General features: G+C 47.7%; 1 protein-coding gene across 9 annotated transcripts in view; it reads right to left on the bottom strand.

The window, feature by feature from the left end:
- The window catches only part of PAM (peptidylglycine alpha-amidating monooxygenase), a 1,234,044-nt gene that overhangs the window by 351,477 nt on the left and 858,643 nt on the right, over positions 1-23,924 (bottom strand). For all 9 annotated transcript variants that reach the window (XM_085632559.1, XM_085632564.1, XM_085632562.1 and 6 more), the window contains 2 exons: positions 11,688-11,791; positions 5,510-5,700 (listed from right to left, as the gene is read on the bottom strand). In XM_085632559.1, the coding sequence (XP_085488685.1) occupies positions 5,510-5,700; positions 11,688-11,791 (295 nt within the window). The remainder of the gene's footprint in view (positions 1-5,509; positions 5,701-11,687; positions 11,792-23,924) is intronic.

Raw genomic sequence — 23,924 nt, 5'->3', positions numbered from 1 at the left:
TTTATCTGAGCCGAACTGAGTAAAATAAATACTGGAAGGTTATTTTGTGCTAAATCTTAAAGAGGTCATGTTAGATTTGTGAATTTACAATAGTAACAACTCTATTTAGTCCAGCACTGTTTTCTAGGTCTTGAGGTTCCATTCAAAGTCAATAGTAATGGAGCGGTCACTTGAAACACTAAGAACTTTAGATGTTATCAAACTAGGATGATGATTTCAATGTCACTTGATGTACGAGTCCGACATTAACACTTGAGATAGGAGACAGCGAGAGGCAAATTTTTTTAGATTTATCCAAGTCAAGTGAACACAATTCATTCTGGTGGACCTCCCTCAAAAGAGCAAGTATGATAACTGAGCTCCATCCTGGTCACAATTTTTCAGATATGCTGCAATGGCATACTGTTTACTCATTCATTTTTGTCAGGCCAGTTCTCCGTGACAGATGGTACTCGGCCAGCTATTGCCCGTTGTCCCTGACCAGCAGACACCAGATACCACTGAAACCTCACTGAATTGCCGTATAGCTCATTTTTAGACTTCAGCTCTTGGTGAGTTATGTCCAACAGTCAAGGATTACTCTTTAAGGTTTGTGTGGGGTGGAAACTTAGACACCGCAATTACATAAAACACATGAGTTAGATTGTCTTGTCCATTCTATTTTTATAGTAAAAATAACAAGACTTTTATTCTTTTATGTTCACTGCGTTAGTAGCTGTGCAACAGTTAGCAGCCAAACACAGTTCCATGGTGCAGAGAGATATTGACTTTCGTTAATGCAGAACCACTACGCTCCACACTATTCTGAAATGTCAACAGCGGGGAGAATCAACAGAGGCTCTTCTGGCCAATTTTTGTGCTGCATGTCATGTTTGAATACAATGCTCAACCTGTTCTGCAGCAGTTCTCATGTGCAGTTACGGCCTTTCGATGGTTAGTACTCTGTCCTGTGCTCAGGTATGCATATCAGGTTCAAGCTGCCTTAATGGGGGGGTGAGCTACAGTTTATTTGGAGAGACAGAGGCACCACCATGGCAGGGGAAACAGTAGAGTCTTAAAATGATTGTCAATTTTCCAAAGTAGCCAACATTGTAAGCAAGACAAGAGCCACAGCATGATAAGATATTCGCGCAGGAAGCGAATAAGATGTGGAACCGAGGAAGGTAAAGCCCTGCGGACAGTCTTTGTGTCTGGATTGGTCTGCTCTACAAGACGTTTTGAGCTCTCGCCTGCTCAACGATTATTGGCACTTAAAGCAGGAGTCTCTCTCTCTCTATCAGAGGGATTGAGGTGAGAATCTGTCAAATTGTTCTTTTTATCGAGGTGGGACCTCTGGGACCAGACTCACAGCTGGCAGTAGGGCTACCATCTCCCCAAGACAGTAGTCCAAAGTAACTGAGTTAGGCATTCATTTCTGCAAGTGTCATAGGTGGCGCAACCACTTTTCCTCAGGTATCAGCCACAGCAGGCTTTTCTTCCAAAGTCCTACAGTGTGGTCCATACTACTTCAGAGGGGAAAGCCAACTTCCATACCCATGCAGCTGCAGCCCGTGCAGGTAAGAGCGTTGGGACCGGGTGGGGTGGGGTGGGTTCCGACAGATGATGATGGAAAAATAAATAATGAATACATTTTCAATCCTTGTCGTCTGTCGAAACCACCTCCCCCCCCCCCCCCCCCCCCACCACCACCACCGGGCTCCACCGCCCTTACCTGCTTAGGCCGTGGCTGTACCCATGGCGTAATGAGTACCAGAATAAAATGTTAAAATAAACAAAGCATTGCTAGGTCGTTCCTGAAAACAGAAACTAAATATTCTTGTTTATCATCTTCAGCAATGCCGTGCACTATAATACATTCCTACGTTATAAAAAGAACAAACCTACAGTACTGACAAAGCATTAAAGCATGCAAAAAAATTAATTACGGACGCGTGACCTAAATAATTTATATAATACAGAGGTTTATCCATTTCATTAAGCTACTGTATTCATATTGGTCCACAGATTTGTGACATATATTCGCATTCGACTATGCTCGAACTACCACCCTGGTCTGTTGCCATTTCATGAAACAAATAATAGAAAACAGGTTGATTAAGGGGCCTGCATGATAAACCGCTATCACATCGGCTTCAGCCCAAGTAGGATCTGCCACCGAGTCTGTGATTAATTAGCGTCGTCTTAAATCAGATAGGAGAGGCCGGATACAGATCTTATGATTACGAGATTCAGGACCGGATTATATAGCTTGCAGGAATCTATTCTATCACTGATGTAGATGAATATGCTGAAATCCAAACTTCATAAAATTTGGTCGAACCTGCGACCCTAAAGAAGCCACCATATTGCTCTGAAAGACCTACACACAATCGCACAATATTGCGAAAATTCATCTAACCGTTTACAGCCTTCTGAAAAAAAACATACCGGCTTAATATTTTTTTTAATTGCACCTCTTCAAGCATGCGTGGTGATGAGGCAATCATTCCAACTTTCTTTGAGATGATACTTATCCATTACACACTCTGCATGCTGATAAAATTGTTGATCGAGTGGGATAAGCCTTTAACTCTTAACACTCCACCTCAAAAGGAGCTTAATAAAGATTCTGGAGCTTTTATTCCCAGCAAAGGTGACACAAAAGGGAAGATTGAGCAGCAAGTGTCCCACTGCTCCTGAATCATAACTCCTGTCTCAGGAGTGCATGCGGACCGCCCGCCTTAAGTGGACCAATCGACCTAACAACGTCTCCTCGATACAATTCAGCCATAGGAAGGCTTTTCCGTGGTAGACTGTGGAAGCAGACACAAAAGAAGAAACCTTGGCACAACAAGGGAGCAGTGAGGGCAATGCCAAAAGCCCGCAGTATTGTCTCGTATAATTTGTCAAACCCATATAGACTGTTGCTGCTTTGACTTTCGCACTACACACCGGAGGCGTCAAACTTAAAGTGTCAGTGAACACCCTATTCACCTACATAAGGATCATCATTAACCACCTCTTATTTTTCCATTAATTGTACTTCTTTCTGCCTAATGAAACAATTATGGTTTTACTCGGATGAACAATTAGGAAATTTATTTGATTACATGTTGTAAAGGAATTACATTGGCGTCTGATTAATGCCTTGTCTAGGATCATCAAATCATCAGATCCATCAATAATGCTATTGAGGATTCAGTTTTAGAGAGGAAAGAAGTTCACCACGGGCAAAAAGTCGGTGGTAAATCCACTAAATATAAATTGAAGAGAGGAGGAACAATGACGCAACCCTCTTTCAGGCCACTGTTGGCATTGATTTCCCTGCTGTGTACTGACTGTCCTGGCCTAAACAAACTCCTCCCCGTGTATTTGAGTAGTTGAATCAGATGGAGTGAACTGCAGAAACACAGCAGGCGCAAAAGGGGAGGGAGAGAGACAGAGGTGAGGAAAAGAGAGGTAAACAAAATGGAGACAAAGTATGGAGAGACAGGGAGGTCAGACAGAGGAGAACATATAGAGACGAGAGAATGGATGGATATGAGCAAGAGGCAGTATCGTAATGTAAAGTGATGGGGCCCTCCTGCAGAATGTGATGAGAGACCCCGGCATCACTCAGATCACACAGACATTAATTGATCTTGGTTCAATTTGCGCCCCCTGAATTGTTGCCCCCCCCCAAAAAAAAAGCTGCAGGGGCAAAGCAGAGTGGCGTACCTGAGCGTTTAACTATTTCTTATTCCATGCCACTGCACGCATTCTGCAAGGCATTCAATGGCACAGCTTAGAGGATGAGGGGGCCCCCCTGCAAAACAAGAAACCTTGGGTGCCCCCCGCACCGCGGGGTCTTCAGGTGCCTCCGTTACGCTGCTGGCCAGGCACACAGAGGATGTACTGGTTTGAACATTTTTGCCTTGGAATGCTTTTGGTTCTCAGTCTTTCCTGTAACCCAGGGGTGTACATTCCTCGATTCTGGATATTTGTAGTGTTTGAACCAGGCACTCAAAACAGGAATCCAATCATCTCTGCCAGCACAGTTAACAAATGTAATACCCGATAACCTGATATAGTTGCAGCCACAATTATTCTTCTACTGCAGAGCAAACCTAAAAAGTACCCATTGTAATAGAATTACACTCCCCCCCCTACCCCCCCAACTCCAATGCACCCATTCCCCTGCGTCCCTCCCAGCCCCAGCTAGCTATCAGCAATCTCCCATCAAGGGAACCACAGCATCACCAATGGGTCCTTGCCATTCATGTTAAGGTACAAACATCAACATCCTTGGTAAGACCACAAGGTGCTTAAAACGTGATCAGACTTGTGGCCGTTCCTTAGTAAAAGGCCTGGCAGTTGTTCCAAGAGAAATCTACTTCACGCAGTTCTGTGTGGTGTTTGCAGTACCAAAAACACTGTGAAATAAATGAATACCTATAGCTGGTATTAAACTTCAGTAAGGTACCAAACAGAGTATAAGTCGTAGCCACTCCAGGAATGTTCTTCCTACAAGGGCAGTGGGGAGCAAAGAATCATGAATCAGAATAGAATGAGATAGGTGGACTGGAGAAACATTAATGATTATGTAAGCCTCATGCATATGACTGAAGAGGGCTTGCCATTGTAAAGTAAGCAGAAAAAAGGCCCATTCCTTGGCTAAATGACCCACTGGACTTTATTAGACTTGGGCTTTTTCATTTTAGACTTTTAGTTATGACAATTGATTGCATATTATAGAACGCCTTAATTTGTCTTCGTCCTTTTGAGAATCCATACTTTCAGTAGAGCTAGTAAGATGTAGCACAATGCAATTCACAATAACCAGTCCATTCTGGCATTCACTCATTAAAACAAGCTAGAGCTCACAGCATCTCGCGAGAGTGCAATGAAAACGCTGAAAAAGATAGTAGGCTCTGCTGCTGTAATCCCAAATATCAAACTCATCTCTAGTACCCATGACAATATGTATCAAGCAACATGACTTGAGCAGACTGAGCAAAACTACGGAGCAACTTGCAGATTTGGAATGGACCCGATTGAGGATTCTGGGGAACGACCAGTGACCGCAAATGGTAAAGGAACCCTACCCTGCTGATAAACATATATATAATTCAAACCTCGCAATCACGTGAATATTGGTGATCCCAGGGGCTGAAACGTATCTGGTGCCCTTGGAAGAGAGGGCGAAGAACAGAATACGCATTCTATTTTAGTTCATTGATGAAGCCCAAAACCATGCACCATCTTCCTCTTCAACAATACTACTAGTGGTTCAACTGAATCAAGTACGGATGATAGGTCCTGGAGAATTGTCACAGCTTGATTTCCCTTATCTGATATCTGCTGCAGTTCCTCTATTCTCTGTAGTGTTGTTTTCTCCATGCTGTGGAACGGTGTTGGGCTAGAATGACCCACATGTGATACACTTTGCTTGTTGTTTAGTTTTGCAGGTCCTGCAACAATATTCAGGCCACTCAGTATTATCACTGCGGTAAATTGAAACTCATGGGATGAAACAAAGTGCACATTTTACCTTCATGATGGTGGTGTTCGTGTGACATCATCATAGTGGGGTCCACAGGAATGGGAACATTGGCCTCTTCGGGAATATTTCTAAACAGATCCGCTCTGCCATCCTGCACACAGGTCATGTATGAAGTGGCATGTGCAGCTTCCATATAATACATTATGTAGAAATTGCACATTTCATCAGCAGATGTGCCGCTGTAGAAAAGGTAAAACCACAAAAACAAAGGAAACAAAGTGTAAGATCACTGCTTAAACGTTAGCACATTTCTAAGTCTCGAAACCAGTTCATAAATGTCGGCATTGACTCACGTTTGCATAAATTAATTCGTATCTACCTGAATTTGCATCCACCATGGATGATGGGGTACTGCAGAGTGAAAGGACACTGGCTATTGGTCAAAAGAGGAGGGGTGGGGGGAGAGAGGGAGAGGGAGAGAGAGGGAGAGAGAGGGAGAGGGAGAGAGAGGGAGAGGGAGAGGGAGAGGGAGAGGGAGAGAGAGAGAGAGAGAGAGAGAGAGAGAGAGAGAGAGAGAGAGAGAGAGAGAGAGAGAGACCGAGAGAGAGAGACCTCGTCCATTGTAATATATTTAAAATAAACCATTTTGTTATCCATCTGGACAAGAACCTAAACATCTTACCTGTAGGAAGGCAGATACTTGGCCTCATTCAAAGAACTATCAGATACCCCTCCCTCTCTGAAAGATGCCCCTAAAGCAGTCACTGTGCGGTACAGTAGGTGTACTGAGCTATGGCTTTGCTTGATAGCGAGATCTGCAGCAATGGTTAACTAAATGTTTTTCCTATTGAAAAGGATACACTGCTGATCAAGGAGGAATTAGCTTAGTTCACCTTTTAAGTTTAGATAAGAGGCACCTAGCCTTTTTGGGCAATTGCAGGACACCCTAGCACATACTGTGATATCCCCTATTGATGGCCAAGCCTCCATTTTCAGAGCTCGCGAAGCTCAGTTGTCTGTAAGTGAAAGCCTTTGGGGGAGCATGCCAAAAACTTACAGTGCTTTTTATTCCCGTTCAATGAGCACCCCATCCAACGCGCTCTATGTTGCTCCCTTCTCCCTAACCTATCTTTTGTATTTTTATTAGTTCGAAGCCTACCAGACAGCACAGTTTTCTGGTTTGCTAACAACATCTTAGGACCATCCGGAAAGCTTCCCGGGGAATGCATTCAACCCATTGCTTGCCATTGGCTTTGTGATTTGCAACTCACATTTGCTTACTTTCTATTTGCTGGCTTTATTTGTTTTATGTCGGCCAGCTTGAGTTCATCCTTTCCCTTGCCCAAACCCTTTTACTGTATTCTTGCACCAGTACTGAATATCTGTTAACAGACCTTTACATGTTGTTCTAATCTTGTAACATTTGTTTTGTATTCTAAGACAGAGGTCAAATGTCAGGCTCCATCTTTCAGGGAGCTTGGTGTTTACTTTTCTTTCTCTGACTTCAAAGTGAAAGAATTTATGTGACAATCTTGCTGGGTAATTGAAGTGTGCAGCACAAAACAAAATGTAAATGTCTGTAAAGGAACTATACAGATATTTCAGAGTATGAAAAGCACAAATGATGTATGTTTTTTGGTAATTCTGAAGTGTGGTAGAAACAAATATTTTAATATGATCTACGCCACTCTATTCTAAGCTGCTGCGCTCCACACCACTTTACTCAAAACCAATCCACTATGTGCCACTGCACTCTATGACAAAATTAGTCTGCACCATGACACTGTACGCCACTTTTCTCTGCACTACTCTACACCACATCAGTCTGCACTAATGCACTCTACGCCACTCTACTCTACACCACTGCACTCTACAACACCCTACTGTGCAACACTGCACTCTCTGCCACTGAACTCTGCGTCATTCTACTCTGCACCATTCTACTCTGTGCCACTGCATTCTACTCTACTGCACTCCACACAACTCTGATCTACTGTGCACCACAGCACTCTCTGACACTGCACTTTCTGCCACTTCACTCTACGCCTCTCTACTCTGCACCACTCTGCTCTATACTAGTGTACCGTACCCCACTTTAGTATGCACCACTACACCACTATACTCTGCACCTCTCTATTTTATCCCAATGCCCTCTACACCAATGAACTCTACTCCAATGCACTCAACTCTGCACCACTCTACTCTATACCAATGCACTCTGTCACTGCACTCTACTCTGCACCACTCAACGCCACTCTACTCTAATGTACTGTACGCCACTACACTCTATGCCACTGTACCCTGCACCACTCCATTCTACACCAGTCTAATCTATTCTGTACCACTGCACTCCATGCCACTGCACTCTACCCTGCACCACTCCACTCTACACCTCTGCACTCTACACTGCACCGCTCCATTCTACGACACTCCACTCTACAACACTGCACGACATGTCACTCCACTCCACGTCACTCCATTCCACAACACTAGACTCTGTTAAACTCTACCACACTCTATGACACTCTACTCCACTCTACAACACTCTACTCCACTCTATGCCATTCCACTCTCCTACACTACTCCACCCTACGGCAATTTACTCCACTCTTCGTCACTCTACTCCACTCTATGCAACACCCTTTACGCCACTCCACTCTTCTCTACACCCGTCCATTACACTATATGCCACTCCACAACACTCTATGCCACTCAACTCTACTCCCTCCATGACACTCCAAAACACTCAACACCACTCCATGTTATTCCACTTCACTTCACTCCAAAACACTAGACCCTACACCACTCCACACCACTCTTCTCCACTTACCTCTCCTTTACTCCCTAACTTTTAGCCATTCTAAACAGCAGACACGCTGGTGTACAATATGGCTAAAACATATAGGCATAGCCAATTGGTTTTGCACAGGCGTGACCTATTGGCTTTGCCAATGCTTGCTTTTAGTTAATCCCCCCATGCCTGAAGCTTCTCTGCCCACTCCTCGTTGCTTTCCTCCACCTGCTCTCCTCACCCACTCCTTTGATGCACTGTCACATCACAGCCATTAAAATGCTTTTCTTTATCAAAAACCAACTTTTTGGGGGCCTGTTTAGCTCCCATTTACAGCTGGGCCACTCCGCTGTAAAAAATGTGCCCTTGTGCAAGTAAAAATTTATTTTTTTATTTACTAATTCCAAGGGTGTCTCCATCATGGATCGGTAAATAAAATAGCCATGTGTAACTCTGTAGGTGCACGCATATGTGGAGATGCATGCACACTCATACGTCTTCATGCATGCGTGCACCTACTGAATGACGTGGCCGCATGACATGAAATGAATACGCTCATGTATACTGCATGTCATTGCATCTTTATTTTACCTTTTTTTGCCCTGTGCTGTACAACATCGGGGGAATAAATTCAGCTTTTTGCCAGTGCTGCAGCACATCATCGGCAACAAGAATTGGCAAAGCAAATAGGTCACAAAGGCAAGACCTATTGGTTTCCTGTTGTTTGTTTTATTTCCTGACCACACGCCTTCATAGTCTGTGTAAGTAATAGTTACAATTTCTGTACTTTTGTCAAAGGAATCATTACAGACCTTTCCTCCGGTGACTTACCTTGCACTACTAATCTTTACAGTAAGCTTCTAACTACTGAAGTTCCTATCATGGGAGTGTTTGCTGGGAAAGGTGACTATTGCTCAATTCAAGCGCTCCACAGTGTACTTTTTCTGCGAATCCTATTGTATATTAAATCAACACCAAGAGGTGCTTTAGTCCAGGGTGCACACCATACAAATGGGGATCTTCATTCCAAATACCTGACGCGAAGTGAACAATTTACTTAATCGTATTGGACGTAACCGGCAATTCATTTGTGGCAGATCAGAGAGGTGTAATCAAAGGGTATGGCACCACACGTTAGATTGCCTTTTTTAAACATTCCGATGTTCACATGATAATTCAGAAGTCAAGTGGTGCCTAAAGGCTGCTGCTTAAGAACTGAAACAAGAGCCCAGTGTCCGGGACATAAATGATTAAAGTAACAATTTTTGGTGCCCTGTTGCACTTGGGCAGTCGGTCCAATGTCACTTTTGGTGAGCGAATGGTAGAGATACCCCACAATTGGCTGAACAGTAGTGAGTTAATTGATTCCAGTACATTTTAGGTCTAGGCTGCGTGAGTGCATGTGCGCCAGTGCCTCCACTCTGATTTGACAGAGATACTGTTCTTGGAACCCACCCATTGCTTGTCATTTGGGGGCTTCATTGTTACTCTCATTTGCTGCCTTCTAATTGGGCAGCGCAAGCCGTCTTAACTTCTAGTTCTTTCTGCAGAAGCACGGACCAAGTACTGATTGTTTCAAATTTGGTAAGGTCTTCTGCTGCTGGCACTGCGATTGAGGTACTATTTTTTGGGGGGTTTTCTTCTCCACATCAATGTTGCTTTTTCCTCCCACCTTCACTTGTCCATGTTGCTTCTTTTCCCTCCCACGCGTCCATCTTGCTTCTTTTTCCTCCAAACCCATGTTTCTTCTTATACCGCCCCCACACCTGCCCTGATTCTTCTTCTCCTCCCACCTGCCCCACCCCTTCTTCCCCTGGCACCTGCCCTGTCCCTGTCCCTTGTACACCCCACCTGCCCACGTCCATGTTTCATCTCGCCCCCTTCCATCCTTGTTACTTCTCACACCTCCTCTTAACAGTCAGAATGAAAAAACATAGCGCTATGACATGGCCAGCGCTGACCGCTTCATAGCGCTTTTTTACCGTCCTGCCCTCCCATTCACCACCCCCACCCGATTTCCAAAGCCAAGTGACCTACTGGCTTTGCCAATGCTTGCTCTGTTTACAAAACTCACGTCCCTAGAGCCCCTTGATGCCACTATAGGGCCATAATGTACAATGTCCTGCTATGCATTCTATTAATGTGGCAACATGATATATGTAAAATACATAAGGGTGAGTCCTATGGTATCACAAAGCCATTGAAGGGTTCTGGAGTCACAGGGTTTGCAAATATCACCTGAACCCAGAGATGGCCTTTAGACCAGAATGCTCCTGGTTTCTGGGAGATACTTTACATATTAAATGCAGATGCTTTCCAAAGCTGCCTCATGACTGAAATCCTGGACCTATGGAAGCATGCACCTCCCATAAGAGAACATACATAGCTATGCTTTGTACATTTGCATAACGTTTCTCACCACTTGTAGGGCGTTGTTACTTTGAACTCTGTTTAGAAACCACTGCTGTTTTGTGCAATATGAATAGCTGAACATGGAATTCATATAAACAACGATATACATTGATACCGGTCTTGTTTCATTAATAGCTGCACTAATAATTATACCCTCTCAAATGACTTCCAAATAAACAAACATCTCATAAAAGGCCTGCGCTCCACAATTCCGACATTTTTTGCTCTAATTAATGCTCATCATTTTCTAGCAAGCTGATGCTAATGGGAGGCCGGGGGTGGAGTGCTTCCTGCTTGGAGAATACGTCAATGATGACCTATCCAGAGGTGTCATGCAGCAGTCACTTATTCACTATGGCAACAGTTAATGAAAGCGGGCGGGGGGGCGGGGTGGAGTGTTCCAGGGAGGGACTGGTTCCCGCGCGCAAGTGAACGTCAGGCTTCTTCCTCTGAGAGGGGCGCAGGCAGGCCGCCCTGGCGGGCTCAGACAGAGCTTTCTCGGACTGGCTGTCTGCAGCCGGAAGCTGGCGCTGCAAGTGCTTCTCCTCTCAGCGTACATTCAAAGGGCTACACAGCACGTAAACAAGGCCAGATCCGGCAGTCCTGCCTCTCTGGGTGCAAATTGTGTTTCCAAAAATGGAGGTCATAGAATTGAAATACGAGCGAGAACGCTGTGGTAATTGAATGCTATGGGTCAAGTATTGTTCTGAAAATTGCAGCACAGCTTGATCGAAGATCAGTTTGGTGTGAAAATGATGGGATATTGTGTAATATTTGATATGTGTGTAACCTAAAATGGAATAAAGTAAGGTAATTGATTTATTGAAATAGTATCCTCAATTTTCGGCAAACGAATTGCCGCTTTTTTATTTTCAAAATGAGAAAGAATCAATTTGGGGTCAAAACCGACGAAGGGCCTGTTGCCAGAGGTGGTTCATGTACAGCCAGGTGGGAGGATGCGACAGACGCCAACAAAGCACAGTGCATTATTTTATGAACGAGCAACTGCCTCCGAAAACGTACCCGATGTGAGTTTCTGTTTTCCTTCCTTCACCGGAGAAAACGCATCTGGCGGCGAGTGTGTCCCCACTGCTGACATCTAAATGGTGTGCCACAGGGTAGAAGGCCTGCAGGCGTAAAGAAATAAACAGACTGATTAAGACACTGAATTACTAGCTGCGCCCATGTGCTACTCATTATATATAGGATAAAGTACCACCAGCCGCACATTATTAGGATATTGTAAGTCACAAAGCAGTACCCTTAGAAGGTTATGGAACTCTGAGGTGACTTGCAGTATCTGTATCAAGTAAGGCATGGGGGGGGGGGGGGGGGGTACTGGCATGGGGGGGGGTACTTTATCCCTTATAATACATGGTCACAATCACCTTTCCCATAAACCACTTAAATCCCTGGTGCATAGCTCTTTCATATAAAAGAGCATATTTGCATACACGAAGAATAAAAATAGACTCACTAGAGCATACAGCAAAACATGTTGTTAGCTAGTTGTTGCAAAAAAGTTACCAAAAGCAGCTGAATGGAAGCCAGTTGTTTTTTTTTTTTTTTTTTAAAGGCACAGCAGAAACATGCAGAAAGAGTCTAACTTTTCAATAATTTCTCAAGGAGTATAAAAAATAATCATGTTGCCATAAATATCTACTTTCTGCGTGGCACTGCAAAGATAAGAAAAAACTGTGCAAAAGAAAGAAAAGCAACTGTTTCATTTTAGTTGCTTTGAACAGATGCTTCGAGACCGGATCTGCCTTTCAACTCGGCTGCTGGCAGCAGACTTTGTGATGTCAGAACTCAACTATAAAATGTAATTACAGTTGACTTCGGACATCTTTTCTATGTAATTGGCGACTGAAAGCATCAGAAGTCACCAATTATAAAGAAATTAGAGACAGGCATTTATACAGGGATTGCAGAATCCCATGTATTGTATATGGGATAAAGTACCACCTGCCATACATTATAAGGATATTGCATGTCACCAAGGAGTTCAATGACCATATAGAGGAACAAGGACAAAAGTGGAGTTCCTTTATAAGGCTATGAAACTTCGAGGTGACTTACAACAGCGTTTTGTATGGCAGTGGGCTGTTCGTCCTATATAATACATAATTACACCATCATCTTTCTGACCAACCACGTAAATCCTTCGTTCATAACTCTTTCATATGATAAAGAGAGCAATTTAAAAACATGAAGAATTAAAATAGAATCCCTAATGCAAAATTAAACACAGCAAAAGAGCTGTTAGGTATTTAATGCAAAATATATATTAGAATAAGTTTAAAACAAGTCAGCAGAATGCACAATGTGCTTGAATGAATGCCACTGAACAATATTGGCCTTCTGTTTGACAGCAGTACAAACATCACATTTAAGAGGGTGTTCCATTCGGATTGTTCTACACACTTTGAACCCTCAGGTGTCAGATTGTAACTCAAAGTTAAAAAAGGCAGAGGTTTTATAAAAGTGACACAGTACAGATGAGCTCACAGCACACATTGGGGACTGCTAGCCTGCAGTGCTGTTAAATTTGGAGTAGTAATAGTATCACGGCCAGCATTCGTAGGCCGTGGTGTACTTTTAAATCCTCAGGGGATAGAGGTAGCAGAAACAATTTCTTGGCATTTTTCGCCTAAACATTATTATGCTTTAAACTATTTACAACTGAAAAATGAACATCATGGAGTTTAGCTAGAAGGTCAAATGACACCTGATCCGCTTTGAGAATATTCATTTTTCCACACTGTGCTGCTAAGGTTTTCCAAACTTTTCAATCTTCAGCAAGCAGTGCAATCCCTTACTGTAATTGTGTGTCCAGTCGGTCTCGAAACATTCCCCTGCACATCCCGCCTGGAGTTTCCCTCCTGCATGTGCATATCAGATTCTCAGTTAAGGCAAGCAACCCGGACGCAAGGAGTGCTTAACCGACCTTAACCCCTTCGATGCTAGGCCTCCCCCCCCCCCGTGCTAAGTTTTTTTGGGCTATTTGGGGTAGTTTGCGCTTAGGCCCCTGTAAGTTTTTGAAAACATAAGGTAACCACGCCAAATGTGAGTCCTTTTTTTCCAACATCATGGGGATTCTAAAGGTACCCAGGGTTTGTGTATTCCCCTGGAGGGGACCCAGAAATTAGCCAAAATACAGCTAAATTTTGTTTTGTTTTGGAAAAATGGGAAAAAGGGCTACAGATGAAGCGTCTGTTTTTTTTCCCTGCAAATGGCATCAAAAAAGGTGTGGTGGTGCTGAAATCACCATCTTCCCAGCTTTCAGGGACAAGCAGACTTTTGTCAGAAAACCAAAATATTTTACACAGTTTTGGCATTTTTCTGGGACATAGCCTATTTTTGCTATTTTTTGTGCTTTCAATCTCTTTCCAGTTAATGGTAGAAATGGGTATGAAAGCAATAATGGATCCTGGAAAGCTATACATTTTAGAAAAGAAGAGAAAATTCTGAATTCTGCAAGGGGTCATTTGTGTAGATCCTTCACGGTTTCTTTATAGAAACAAACCGTTCAATATAGGAAAAATTGAAAATTAGTTGAAAAAAACTGCCATCTGTGTCAACGTTTTTACCTGTAACTTCTTCTAATTATGACAGCTGTTTGAAAGCAATATACCGTTACATCCGCTGGACCTTTCTGGTTGTGGGGATATATAGGACTTGTAGGTTCACCAACAACCTGACGAACCCAGAGCCAATAACTAAGCAGCGACTTACAATAGTTTTTTATTATGTACCAGGTATATAGCAATTATTCTGGGAAAATGTATACATGAAAAAATCAGAATGAAAAGACACCTCTGTATTTATGAAATGGGAACAAAATATAGAGTTTAGAAATGGTAAATATTTGCACATTTCCGAAATTGGTAATACCCATACTAGCATGAGAATTATGTCATTTTTCAAAATGACTTATTTTTTACACATTGTCTTTCATTTGGAAGGCAGAAATGTATCGAAAGTCAATAGGTAATAACAGTTGCTCTACAATTATGTGTTACCCTAAGTCTCCCGATAAAAATGGTACCTCACTTGTGTGGGTAAGCCTAGTGCACACGACAGGAAATGGCTCAAAACGCAACGTGGGCACAACACATTTTCATAATGAAAAATTACCCTTTTTTTGCAAAGTGCCTCGCTGTAGTTTTTTAACTCTAGCTCTTCCGGCACCTAGGGAAACCTAGCAAACCTATTCATTTTTTCAAACTAGACACCCAGGAGAATCCAGGATGGGGTGACTGGACTGGCTCTCACCAGGTTCTGTTACCCAGAATCCCTTAGAAACCTAAAAAATTGTCCAAAAAAACAAATTTTCCTCACATTTCTGTGGTGGAAAGTTCTGGAATCTGTGTGGATCCACTAAATTTCCCCCACCCCTGCACATCCCGCCTGGAGTTTCCCTCCTGCATGTGCATTTCAGATTCTCAGTTAAGGCAAGCAACCCGGATGAAGGGAGTGCTTAACCGACCTTAACCCCTTCGCTGCTAGGCCTTTCCCCCCCCCCCCCCGTGCTAAGTATTTTTTTGGCTATTTGGGGTAGTTTGCGCTTATGCCCCTGTACATTTTTGACCACATAAGGTATCCACGCCAAATTTGCGTCCTTTTTTTACAACATCATGGGGATTCCAAAGGTACCCAGGGTTTGTGTATTCCCCTGGAGGGGACCCAGAAATTAGCCAAAATACAGCTAAATGTTGTTTTGTTTTGGAAAAATGGGAAAAAAGGGCTACAGATGAAGCGTCTGGTTTTGTTCCCTGCAAATGACATCAAAAAAGGTGTTGTGGTGCTGAAATCACCATCTTCCCAGCTTTCAGGGACAAGCAGACTTTTGTCAGAAAACCAAAATATTTTACACAGTTTTGGCATTTTTCTGGGACATAGCCTATTTTTGCTATTTTTTGTGCTTTTAACCTCTTTCCAGTTAATGGTAGAAATGGGTATGAAAGTAATAATGGATCCTGGAAAGCTATACATTTTAGAAAAGAAGACAAAATTCTGAATTCTGCAAGGGGTCATTTGTGTAGATCCTTCACTGTTTCTTTATAGAAACTAACCGTTGAATATAGGAAAAATTGAAAATTAGTTGAAAAAAGCAGCCATCTGTGTCAACGTTTTTACCTGTAACTTCTTCTAATTATGACAGCTGTTTGAAAGCAATATACCGTTACATCCGCTGGACCTTTCTGGTTGTGGGGATATATAGGACTTGTAGGTTCACCAACAACACGACGAACCCAGAGCCAATAACTGAGCAGCGACTTGCAATGTTTTTTTATTATGTACCAGGTATATAGCAATTATTCTGGGAAAATGTATAAATGGAAAAATCAGAATGAAAGACACCTATGTATTTCTCAAATGGGAGCAAAATATAGAGTTTAGAAATGGTAGATATTTGCACATTTCCGAAATTGGTAATACCCATACTAGTATGAGAATTATAGGTCATTTTTCAAAATGACTTATTTTTTACACATTGTCTTTCATTTGGAAGGCAGAAATGCATCGAAAGTCAATAGGTAATAACAGTTGCTCTACAATTATGTGTTACTCTAAGTCTACCGATAAAAATGGTACCTCACTTGTGTGGGTAGGCCTAGTGCACACGACAGGAAACGGCTCAAAACGCAACGTGGGCACAACACATTTCCATAATGAAATATTACCCTTTTTTGCAAAGTGCCTCGCTGTAGTTTTTTTAACCCTAGCTCTTCCGGCACCTAGGGAAACCTAGCAAACCTATTCATTTTTTCAAACTAGACACCCAGGAGAATCCAGGATGAGGTGCCTGGACTGGCTATCACCAGGTTCTGTTACCCAGAATCCCTTAGAAACCTAACAAAATTGTCAAAAAACAAATTTTGCTATCATTTCTGTGGTGGAAAGTTCTGGAATCTGTGTGGATCCACAAAATTTCACCCACCCCGCATTCCCCAAAGTCTTCTGAGAAAAATGGTACCTCACTTGTGTGGGTAGGCCTAGAGCCCGCGACAGGAAACGGTGCAAAACACAACATGGACACACCACATTTTCACAGTGAAAAATTACCCTTTTTTTTGCAAAGTGCCTAGCTGTAGTTTTTTAACCCTAGCTCTGCTGGCACCAAGGGAAACCTAGCAAACCTATACATTTTTAAAAACTAGACACCCAGGGGAATCCAGGATGGGGTGACTTGACTGGCTCTCACCAGGTTCTGTTACCCAGAATCCCTTGAAAACCTAAAACAATATCCAAAACAACCAATTTTCCTCACATTTCTGTGGTGGAAAGTTCTTGACTCTGCGCGGATCCACAAAATTCCACCCACCCTGCATTCCCCAAAGTCTTACGAGAAAAATGGTACCTCACTTGTGTTAGTAGGCCTTGTGCCCGCGACAGGAAACGGCGCAAAATACAACATGGACATACCACATTTTCACAGTGAAAAATGACACTTTTTTTGCAAAGTGCCTAGCTGTAGTTTTTTAACCCTAGCTCTGCCGGCACCTAGGGAAACCTAGCAAACCTATACATGTTTGAAAACTAGACAGCCAGGGGAATCCAGGATGGGGTGACTTGACTGGCTCTCACCAGGTTCTGTTACCCAGAATCCATTGCAACCTAAAAATTTGTTTAAAAAAACACATTTTCCTCACATTTCTGGGGTGGAAAGTTCTGGAGGCTACGTGAATCCACAAAATTCCACCCACCCACGTTCCTCTAAGTCTTCCGAGAAAAATGGTTCCTCACTTGTGTGGGTAGGCCTAGTGCCCGCGACAGGAAACGGCCAAAAACGCAACGTGAACCCACCACATTTTCACAGTGAATAATGACCCTTTTTTTGCAAAGTGCCTAGCTGTAGTTTTTGAACCCTAGCTCTGCCGGCACCTAGGGAATTGTTGGAAAGCGTTCCCCCGGGAGGTTGCGGAATACGTTCCTGACCACCCGGAGGCCCACCTCTCCTCGAGTTCGGCCGAGCAAGAGCGGGGAGGCCCTTCCTGGAAGGGTCTCGTACCTAGGATCGCACACGCTGCACTACTCTTTTCAGATAGAGGGACACCACACAGTAGTTCTTTGCAGGATAATAGATTTTATCATAGGTTATTAGGGATCTTTATGATCCGGAAGGCAGGAGCAGAATTAGTGCCACATGCGGCAGTGGTCTCGTAATGAGGGGTAAGGGGTAGCGGGACAGTCTTTGAATCAGTGTCTCTGCGGAGTACCCGCCGCACAGCTCTCAATCCTCGAGCTGAGGGGGTGTTGCTTCTCTCGGCAATCTCTGCCGGTTCTCTTGGAGGAGCGGGCCGCGAGTCACTCAGCAGGCACCGGAGGTTCGTAGTTCGAGGAGCCGCGGCGGCGTCGGCAGGGCTCAGATGGATCAGAATTCGGGGAGCCGCGACAGCGTCAGCAGGGCTCTGATGTTTCAGAGTTCGAGGAGCCGCGACAGCGTCCGCAGGGCTCGGAGGGTTCAGCGTTCGAGGAGCCGCGACAGCATCAGCAGGGCTCAGATGATTCAGAGTTCGGGGAGCCGCGACAGCGTCAGCAGGCTCTCGTCAGTCCAGGTCTTCTCTGCTTCCCATCCCTTCAGCACCCCTTGTTATACTCCCCCTCCTCTTTGAAGTCCGGAGTCCTCTTGGAGAGGGGTCTGGTTCCTGGGGGCGGTGTGTCGGGGTTCTGGTCCTTTGATCTGTTCAGGGGGGTCCCGGAGGGACTCCAGACACCCAGCGGGCGAGGCGCCTGCTCACCGGGAGCCTGGTGGTCGATCGAACCTCCCTCGGGGAAGAGACCAGAGGTGTGACCGGATCGGCGCCTCTCGGTCTGGTTTTGGGGGGGGTTTCGCCCTTCCTCAGCCGGGCATGCGTGTTGGGGATTGGCCGGCCCTCAGGAGGCTGGCCCACGGGGGCCGGGAGGCTGTAACATCGAGGTTCGGCGTGGTTGCAGGGTAGCTGGCTGGTCGGGAGGACCCACGCCACGAGGCCGGTCTCACACGGGCCCCCCCAGCTGAAAGGCGGAGAGAACTACCCATCCACTTGGGAGTTCTCCTCGCTGAAGCGCAAGAATCGGGACAGGCCGTCCGCGTTGGCGTGGTCCGTCCCGGGGCGATGTTCCACCATGAAGTCCATCCCCTGGAGGGAGATGGACCAGCGTAGCAGCTTGGGGTTTTCCCCTCGCATTCGCATCAACCACTGCAGGGGTCGGTGATCCGTTTGTACTCGGAAGTGTGTTCCAAACAGGTAGGGCTGTAGCTTTTTGAGGGCCCAGACTACTGCGAAGGTCTCTCTCTCAATGGTGCTCCACCGCTGTTCTCGGGGCAGCAACCTTCGGCTGATGAAGGCTATGGGCCGATCTATGCCCTTGTCGTCGAACTGGGAGAGGACTGCCCCGATGCCGTGTTCCGAGGCGTCCGTCTGGACCACAAACTCCTGGGCGTAGTCGGGTGCTTTGAGCACCGGAGCCGCACACATGGCGGTTTTTAGGGTGTTGAACGCCTTCTGGCAGGAGGGAGTCCATTGCACTTTCTTGGGGTGTTTTTTGGAGGTTAGTTCTGTGAGGGGGCCTGCGATGCTGCCATAGTTCTTAATAAACCTCCGGTAGTACCCGGTGAGGCCCAGGAAGGCCCGGACTTCCGTTTGGGTCGTGGGGGGTTCCCAGGACATGATGGCGTCGATCTTTGGCTGGAGGGGGGTGACCTGCCCGCTTCCCACCTGGTGCCCCAGATAGGTTACGGAGCCGTGCCCAATTTGACATTTGCTGGCTTTGATGGTGAGGCCGGCCCGGCGCAGAGCCAGCAGGACTTGTCGGAGGTGCTGGAGGTGTTCGGTCCATTGGGAGCTAAATACCGCTATATCGTCGAGATACGCTGCGCTGAACCCCTCTAGTCCGGACAGGACCCGGTTCACCAGCCGCTGGAAGGTGGCCGGGGCATTCTTCATTCCAAACGGCATCACCCTAAAGCGGTAGTGCCCATCCGGGGTGGAGAAGGCGGAGCGCTCCTTGGTTCCCTCGGTGAGGGCAATCTGCCAGTATCCACTCGTTAGGTCGAAGGTGCTGAGGTAGCGAGCGGCCCCGAGGCGGTCAATGAGCTCGTCGGCACAGGGGATAGGGTGAGCGTCCGCTCGGGTGACCGCATTGAGTCCTCGGTAGTCCACGCAAAACCTCAGTTCGGGGGCGACACCCGGGGTAGCCGCTTTCGGAACCAGGACTACCGGGCTGGCCCAGGGGCTGTCGGAGGGTTCAATCACCCCGAGTGCCAGCATCTTCGCTACCTCGGTCTGGATGCTGGTTCGGACCCGACCAGGGACCCGGTAGGCCCGGTGTCTCACGGGCGGGCTGTCGCCGGTGTTCACGTCGTGGACACACCAGTTGGTGACCCCCAGGGGTTAGGGAGAAGAGGTCCGCGAACTGCCTTAGGAGCTGGCGGCAGTCGGCGGACTGTTGGGCTGTGAGGGTGGTTGATAGTCTCACCCCTTCCACGGAACCATCGGTCTCTTTCGCCCCCAGGGGGTCTGGAAGGGGCTCGGTGTCTTCTTCGGCCCCATCGTCGGTGGCCAGGAGCAAACTCAATTCTGTCCTTACAAAGTGGGGTTTGAGGCGGTTCACGTGGAGAACCCGGAGGGGGTTCCGCGGGGACTGCACATCGATGAGATAGGTGACTTGGCTCTTCCGCTCGACCACCTTGAAGGGTCCAGTCCATTTATCTTGGAGGGCGCAGGGCTTCACCGGGGCCATGACCCAGACTTGTTGGCCCGGCTGAAACTCGACCAGCGTAGCATTCTGGTCATACCAGCGCTTCATCTCTTCCTGACTAGCCTCGAGGTTCGCTTCTGCGAGTTCTCGGAATTTCCGGGTCTGGTTGCGGAGCGCCAAGATGTATCGGAACACATCCGGAGGGGTCCCCCGGGGGGGTCGTTTCCCAACCCTCCTTGACCAGGCTCAGGGGTCCCCGGACGGGGTGTCCATATAGCAGTTCGAATGGGCTGAACCCCAGGGATTTTTGGGGAACCTCCCGGTAGGCGAACAGGAGGCATGGGAGGAGGACGTCCCACCTCCGGCGTAGGGGTTCCGCGAGGCCCATGATCATTCCTTTCAGTGTCTTGTTAAAGCGCTCGACTAGGCCGTTCCCTTGGGGGTGGTACGGGGTGGTGAACTTGTACGATACTCCGCACTGCTGCCAGAGGGACCTCATGTATCGGGAGATAAAGTTCGTACCCCGATCACTCACGACTTCGCGGGGGAACCCCACGCGGGAGAAGATCCCCATCAAGGCCCGGCCTACCACGGGGGCCGTCACGGTGCGGAGAGGGATGGCTTCGGGGTAACGGGTGGCATGATCCACCAGGACGAGGATGAACCGGTGGCCCTGGGCTGTCTTGGGGTCCAGTGGTCCCACGATGTCGATCCCTACCCGCTCAAAAGGGGTACTGATGACTGGGAAGGGTTGCAGCGGAGCCTTGCGCTTCCCCCCACTCTTTCCGCTGGCCGGGCACGTGGGGCAGGATTTGCAGTGGGCCTCCACATTTGCTCGCATCTTGGGCCAATAGAAGTGGGTGACGAGTCGCTGGTAGGTCTTATCTTGGCCTAAGTGTCCGGCCAGGGGTACATCGTGGGCCCGGCCCAGGAGGAGACTTCGGAAGCGCAGGGGTACCACTAGTACTCGGGCCGATCCCAACTCGGCCAACTTCTGTTCGCTGTACAGGAGGCCGTTTTCCCAGTATACCCAGTGGTTGCCAGTCTGGTCGCCTGCTGCTTGGGCCTCGGCCTGTTGTCGGGGTCCAATGAGGGAAGGGCAGGTGGATTGTTCTTGGCAGAATTCTTCTCGGGAGGGGCCTCCTTCGCAGTGCCACTGGGCCATTTCTGGCAGGTCTTCGAGCTCGGTCAGGGGTTCGGGGTCGGAAGGCACGGACCACTCGTCGGGAACGGTCGCTTCGTCCGGAAGGGGGGTCGTTGGCCTCGGGTGGCGCATCTGGGACCTCGGGGATGGTGGCGGTGCTCCGCGGCATGGCCTCCCCCTCTTCGGAGGAAGGCACTCAGAGTCATCGAGCGCGTGGTGGCGCATACCCATTCGGGTAGGCCCATCATCTCGAGATGGGCTCTTCGTTCCACTTGTCCCCACGGGGAATTCTCGAGGTCGTTGCCCAGGAGGCAGTCCACGGGCTGGGAGGTTCGTACCGCCACCTTTAACTTGCCGGTGACCCCCCCCCCATTCGAAGGGAACCAGAGCCATCCGGCAGAAACTCTCGGAATTGTCGGAGGATATGACGGGACAAAAGGCGCCGGGCAGGATCTGATCTTCGGAGACCAGGTGACAATGAACCGCCGTGACACTCGCCCCCGTGTCCCGGAGGCCCTCGACGCGGTGACCGTTGACCATCACCTGCTGTCGGTACTTCTTCGTGTTAGCGGGCAGGGGCGCTCCGGGGACCATCTCCCGGTCCCCTAGGAAGACCAAGGCCATGGCGGCTGGTTCCCATTCTTCGGAGTCTTCCATCTCTTCCCCCAGGGCTACGGAGGCCATTTGTCGAGCCGGCGGAGTCGTTGTGGCGGTTCGCTGGTACATGGGACATTGAGGGTCGCTGGCATAGTGTCCGGTCTGTTGGCAGCGGAAACAGGTGATCCTCACGCGAGGCCCAGGCCTCCCCGGTGGCCCGGTGCTGGCTGGAGGTGGAGCTGGAAAGGGTGGAGGTTGTCCTCTGGGGGGCTGCGTGGGGATCCCCCCGGAAGTTCCCTTGGCCGGCCTTGATTCCCTCCGCCCCTCTGGCGGGGGGGGCCCTGACTGTGGCGGCCGTAGTATCCCACGGGACCCCGGGAGGCCCGGGTGTTTACCCACCGGTCAGCCTCGACGGCCAGTTTGAGGGTCTGTGAGTTTGCTGTCCAGGAGGTGCTGGCGCAGTTCTACAAAGCAATTAGCGGCCAAGTGTTCCCAAGCTCCTCAAAGGTGGAGAACTTGCTACCCTTGATCCACCCGTCCAAGGCCCGGCTGTAGAAGTTCACGTACTCCACCCAGGTGGTACCGGGTATCTTCTTGCAGTCTCTAAACCGTTGCCGGTAGATTTCAGGGGTGAGCCCATATCTGGCTACTAGGGCCTCTTTCATGTGACTGTAGGAGTTCATTACCGTGGAAGGCAGGTCCAGCAGGGTATCACTTCCCTTGCTCAGGAACCGGCCCCACAGCCCAGCCCCCCAGTCTTTCTGCGGGACTCGGTGGGAGGTCATGGCGACTTCGTAGGCTTTGAACCATTGCTGGATGTCGTCGTTCTTATAGTATTCTTTCACCACATCTTTGGGGATGTGGACCTTTAGTTCCACGTTGGCGGAAGGGGGTCGGGTTTCCGGGGGTCTGACCTCTGCATTCTTAGCCTTGAGCTCGATCTCCTTCAAGCTACGTTCGTGCTCCAGCTGGAGTTTTCTTTCTTCGTGTTCTCTTTGTCGTTTCTTTTCCTCAAGTTCTCCTTGTAGGCGTAACTGTTCTACCGCCAGCTTCTTTTCGGCCAGCTTTATCTCTCCTTCGATTTTCAATTTTGCTAGTTCTAGTTCGTGGTTGCGACCTCTTTCTCGGTCCGCAATTTCCTCTGGGGATAGGCCCCCCTCGGGGGCGCCGTTCCTCCCCGGGCTGCTTCGGGGTTCGTTAGGAGGCTCTCCTTCTCTTTGTGTCTGGGGAGTCCCCGCCTCGACCCAGGTTCTTAATGCTTCCTGGAAGTCCTCTTTCGTGCTTAGTCCGGTGGTAGCGATTGCAAGGTCTTTGCAAAATTGTTTCAGTTCTCGGTGCGTATAAGATTCCAACTGGTCCTCTCGGAATGTCGTGCTCGGGTTGGTGCCGGCGGCACCTAGGGAAGTTTCTCCTTCCATTTCTTCTGGGTAGTGCGTTAGCCGTCTACTGCACGATCTCTAGGTGTTGGCTCGGATCCCGCCGCTGCCACCAATGTTGGAAAGCGTTCCCCCGGGAGGTTGCGGAATACGTTCCTGACCACCCGGAGGCCCACCTCTCCTCGAGTTCGGCCGAGCAAGAGCGGGGAGGCCCTTCCTGGAAGGGTCTCGTACCTAGGATCGCACACGCTGCACTACTCTTTTCAGATAGAGGGACACCACACAGTAGTTCTTTGCAGGATAATAGATTTTATCATAGGTTATTAGGGATCTTTATGATCCGGAAGGCAGGAGCAGAATTAGTGCCACAAGCGGCAGTGGTCTCGTGATGAGGGGTAAGGGGTAGCGGGACAGTCTTTGAATCAGTGTCTCTGCGGAGTACCCGCCGCACAGCTC

This window comes from Triturus cristatus, chromosome 2_1 (genome assembly GCF_964204655.1).
Source record: "Triturus cristatus chromosome 2_1, aTriCri1.1, whole genome shotgun sequence".
NCBI classification, from domain to species: domain Eukaryota; kingdom Metazoa; phylum Chordata; class Amphibia; order Caudata; family Salamandridae; genus Triturus; species Triturus cristatus.
Note: the sequence above shows the minus strand (reverse complement) of the source record. Positions and strands in the feature narration are given on the sequence as shown.